The sequence below is a fragment of the Lineus longissimus genome, chromosome 15 (assembly GCF_910592395.1).
Source record: "Lineus longissimus chromosome 15, tnLinLong1.2, whole genome shotgun sequence".
In the NCBI taxonomy this organism is placed as follows: domain Eukaryota; kingdom Metazoa; phylum Nemertea; class Pilidiophora; order Heteronemertea; family Lineidae; genus Lineus; species Lineus longissimus.
In genome coordinates, this window is record NC_088322.1 from 2,420,829 (window position 1) to 2,424,819 (window position 3,991).

At 42.9% G+C, this 3,991-nt stretch overlaps 1 protein-coding gene and 1 long non-coding RNA gene across 2 annotated transcripts; both read right to left on the minus strand.

Moving 5' to 3' along the window:
- Positions 1-302: 302 nt before the first annotated feature.
- Positions 303-1,088, minus strand: LOC135499510 (uncharacterized). Its single transcript, XR_010449302.1, has 3 exons — positions 1,035-1,088; positions 664-752; positions 303-416 (listed from the first exon to the last, which is right to left on the minus strand). It is a non-coding gene; the product is annotated as an uncharacterized LOC135499510 (long non-coding RNA).
- A 66-nt stretch (positions 1,089-1,154) lies between these two features.
- LOC135499327 (uncharacterized) lies at positions 1,155-2,821 on the minus strand. The gene is made up of 3 exons (XM_064790072.1): positions 2,597-2,821; positions 1,261-1,919; positions 1,155-1,172 (listed from the first exon to the last, which is right to left on the minus strand). Exons 1-3 carry the CDS (start codon positions 2,790-2,792, stop codon positions 1,155-1,157), a joined length of 873 nt encoding a protein of 290 aa, XP_064646142.1. The 5' UTR covers positions 2,793-2,821.
- Positions 2,822-3,991: the final 1,170 nt, after the last annotated feature.

Sequence of the window (3,991 nt, forward strand, 5' to 3'; positions counted from 1 at the left end):
GAGAACTCTTGATTGATCAACAACGAGGCCAGCAATTAAGTATTAGGTTGGTTAACCAGTGAAATGTTCACTCCAAAAACGACATGGGAAGAGGAGGGGCTAACCTGCATAGTTTTATCCTTTTCCTCTGCCATGAATGAGTTGACGATATCTTCTGACAACCCTTGACTTGATTTCACATCTCTGCTCATTTCGTCATCGGCACAGCCATATCCCTCCGTAAACGAGGATGATGTATCCGCATCATTTTCCATGATGATTGAACTGGTACCATTTCCTATCAACTCTGTGATATGGCCACCTTCATTTTGTGGTTGGTGCGCCTCCTCTGAAAAGTTAAGACTGCTTGGTTCCATGTGATTGCCTGGATGAGTTGACGGGGTAGATGTGACAACTGGCATGACTTGATGATCATCCTGTTAAAGTGAAGATGGAAAAGCATGATTTGATGCTAATCCTGGTCAAAATGACAAGAGTTATGGTAATGGAACTTGGGTCACTTGCCTCCTTTTGTAACACCTTGCTTTCTTTTCCGAAGCTAGTGTTGACAGAAGTTGGGGACAGTGATCTGAACGTACTGAGGGAGTTGTTGGACCCAAGGGCCATTGTTTGTGGTTTGCTTTATCGTACACTTATAGAAAGGTTCCTATTTTGGATACTCACCTCAAAATCAAATAGGCTATCTGGGCTAAGAGGAAGAACCAGACTCTCAGGGGTGAGGGGAAGCAGCATGGAATGCAGGAGGGCGTTATCTGGAAGAAATATTTGCAAAAGCATATTTAGTTTGTTCGCAAAAGCATAGTGGTGTTCTCAATCGTTTTTACCCCCGCCCATGACATTCACTATGAATTCCTTATGAAGATCTGTGATTACTTTGCAGCAGTTCAGCAAAATTTCCCAAGAATACCTGTCGAAGGGCTACTGACTATTCATGCAACCTATGAAAGTCATCAGTACCTAGCAATAAAGTCACCATAACGACTCTGGTTGGAAATGCATTAGATAAGAAGTGTTAGGCAAGACAATAACTGTACCTTTGGTATCTTCGCCTTCGGTTTCCTTGTCTCCTCTGCACATTCCATTTTGGCCAACCCCAGATTTCGTGTTTCCAGGTATTCCTGATCGTTCATCTCCTGCTATTGTTGTTCCTTGGTCTACTTCTTCATTATGATCTACGTCCAGGTTTTGACCTCTTCCAAAACTTTCGTTTCCTGTTGCACTCATCCCATCAGCCAGCAATGAATCATCACTGATTATAACCACATCTTTCTCATCAAGAGATGTTTCACTGAATAAAAAAACACCTTCCTCGTCAAGAGATGTTTCAATGTCATCATCTTTGATAATCATCGTGTCCGAGGCTTCGTCTTCCCCAATACCATACTCTCCAGTCTCCTCGCTTTCTCCCGCAGGGCAGACATTGCTTTGTTCCTCAACCACTTCCCCTGTCCGATGTAGCTCATCCTTCTCATCATCAGACGTGGCATATTCGATATATTTTTCCATGTCAGCATCACTTTCACAACTGTAGTGATATTCCATGACCTCATTTGCATGAATTACATTACCACTGACTTCGTCGTTTACATCTCCATAATAATGAGTTACCTCCCTGGCATCTGCATCGCTGTCTTCAACCAACTCCTCAACCGGCTGTAACTCATCACTGCAAATTATTCCGTCCGACTTTTTGCCTTCTTTAGCTTCAGGCCTTTTTTCATCTCTGTACTTATCAGCCTCATGTAGCCCATCTCCTTGGTTTTTGTGAACAAACGGGGATACTTGGCTCTGTACCGTGGGAGGCATACTTTGGGTTTCTCCCAATGGAACCGTGCCTTGTGCTGAGCTGGCTCCAATATAGGTATTTTTCCTTTCGATAGCATTACTGGTCTGTTTGGGTGGTGGTCTGACCTTTTTACCTGTAATGAATTTTCATGTGTTTATGAATACCAGGGAACGACCGATACTGCATGTAATCGCAACGATGCTGCTGAGAGATGATATTGATGAGGTGAGGTAAGAGTGATATTTCAATTCGATGGTCTATCGTGTATATGCTTTAACGCGCATGAAGACTGATATGAGAATAGTCGAAAATGTAATTGGGGTTAAATTCATTCCCTCGAATTTCAAAGCTAATATCATCAACTACATAGGTGTTCATTATTTCTCCGTTTAGAAAAAAAGAGGTTGTTTATCTTTCGGTATCACTTGTTTATGCCGAATTATGATCGAAGAATTCATTTGTCTAAAACAGTGGTTTCCATATTCACGGCAAAGTGATTAGAATAAACAAAGAGTGAACCGCAATGTATATTTCTTAGGTTGCGCAACTTCTGTACACCCTGATGCCAGAGAATGCTGAGGAGTGTGGATCCGAGCAATCGGGACCTCATTCTATGATGACATACTTTCTCTTTTCTTAAAACTTTTGGAAATGTGTAGGAAGCAGTCCACTGTTTAGCATAGGCTGGGTTGCAGTTCTTCCGTCAATTGAATGTGAGTGTGTGATTGATTGAAAGGGCTGATTATATCATTAAGTAAGATGATTTATCAAACAAGTCAATGACATTTAGCAAAATATTGCTCTACTCACGTTTCCTAGCTTGCACAACAGCTGGTGTGCGAAACGCCACGGGGACCTGAGTAGTTTCACTGTGACCTGTAGGCATTGTAACAAACGGGGTTACTTGGCTCTGTGCCGTGGGAGGCATACTTTGGGATTCTTGCAATTGAGCCATGCCTTGTGCTGAGCTGGCTCCGATATGGGTCTTTTGCCTTTCGATAGCCATACTGGTCTGGTTGGGTGGTGGTCTGACCTTTTTACCTGTAATGAATTTGCATGTTTTTATGAATACAATGAAACGACTGCAACTGCATGCTATCACAACGATGTTGCTGATCGAGGTGATAATGACAGGACGAGGTGAGAATGATATGATTATTTGTTATTAATTACTTATACATGAAAGCTTACATGAAAATAGTCATCAATAAAATCGGGATTTAATTCATGCTTTCGAACTACAAAGTAAATTCAACACTCTGACGCCAGGGAATGCTGAGTAGTAAGGACTCGAACCATGGGATGCTGAGTAGTGTGGACTCGAACCATAGGATGCTAAGTAGTGTTGGAGCCGAACCATAGGATACTGAGTAAAGTTGACCCCAGGGAATGCTGAGTAGTGTAGACTCGAACCATGGGATGCTAAGTTGTGTGGACCCGAACCATAGGATACTGAGTAAAGTGGACCCCAGGGAATGCTGAGTAGTGTAGACTCGAACCATGGGATGCTAAGTAGTGTTTGACCCGAACCGTAGGATGCTTAGTAGAGTGGACCCGAGCAAAGGGATGCTGAGCAGTGCAGACCCGAGCAATGAAGACCTCATTCTCTAGGTACCTCTTTTGTTTTAATTAAAGCTTTAAAGAATGTGACTCTGAACAACAGGTTGTTGATCGACGACTTCATTCGTCTAAAATAGTGATTTCTATATTTGCTGCAAAGCGATAAGGATAAACATGGTCGAACCACTATTTGAATTTCTTAGGTTGCGCAAGATCTATACACTCTGATGCCAGGGGATGCTGAGTTGAGTGGACCCAAGCATTCTGGTGACCCACTTTCTCTTTTCTTCAAACTTTTGGAAATGTGCGGGAAGCAGTTAAACAAGTCAATGACGATTAGCAAAGGATTGCTTTACTCACGTTTCTTAGCTTGCACAACAGCTGGTGTGTGAGACGCCACGGGGACCTGAGTAGTTTCACTGTGACCCGTGTGCATTGTAACAAATGGGGTAACTTGGCTCTGTGCCAGGGAACGCATGCTTTGGGGTTCTTGCAATGGAACCGTGCCTTGTGCTGAGCTGGCTTCGATATTGGTCTTTTGCCTTTCGATAGCCATACAGTGCTGGCTGAGCGGTTGTCTGACTTTTTTACCTGTAATAAATATACATCTACTTATGACAACCAGGAAACGACCGATACTGTATG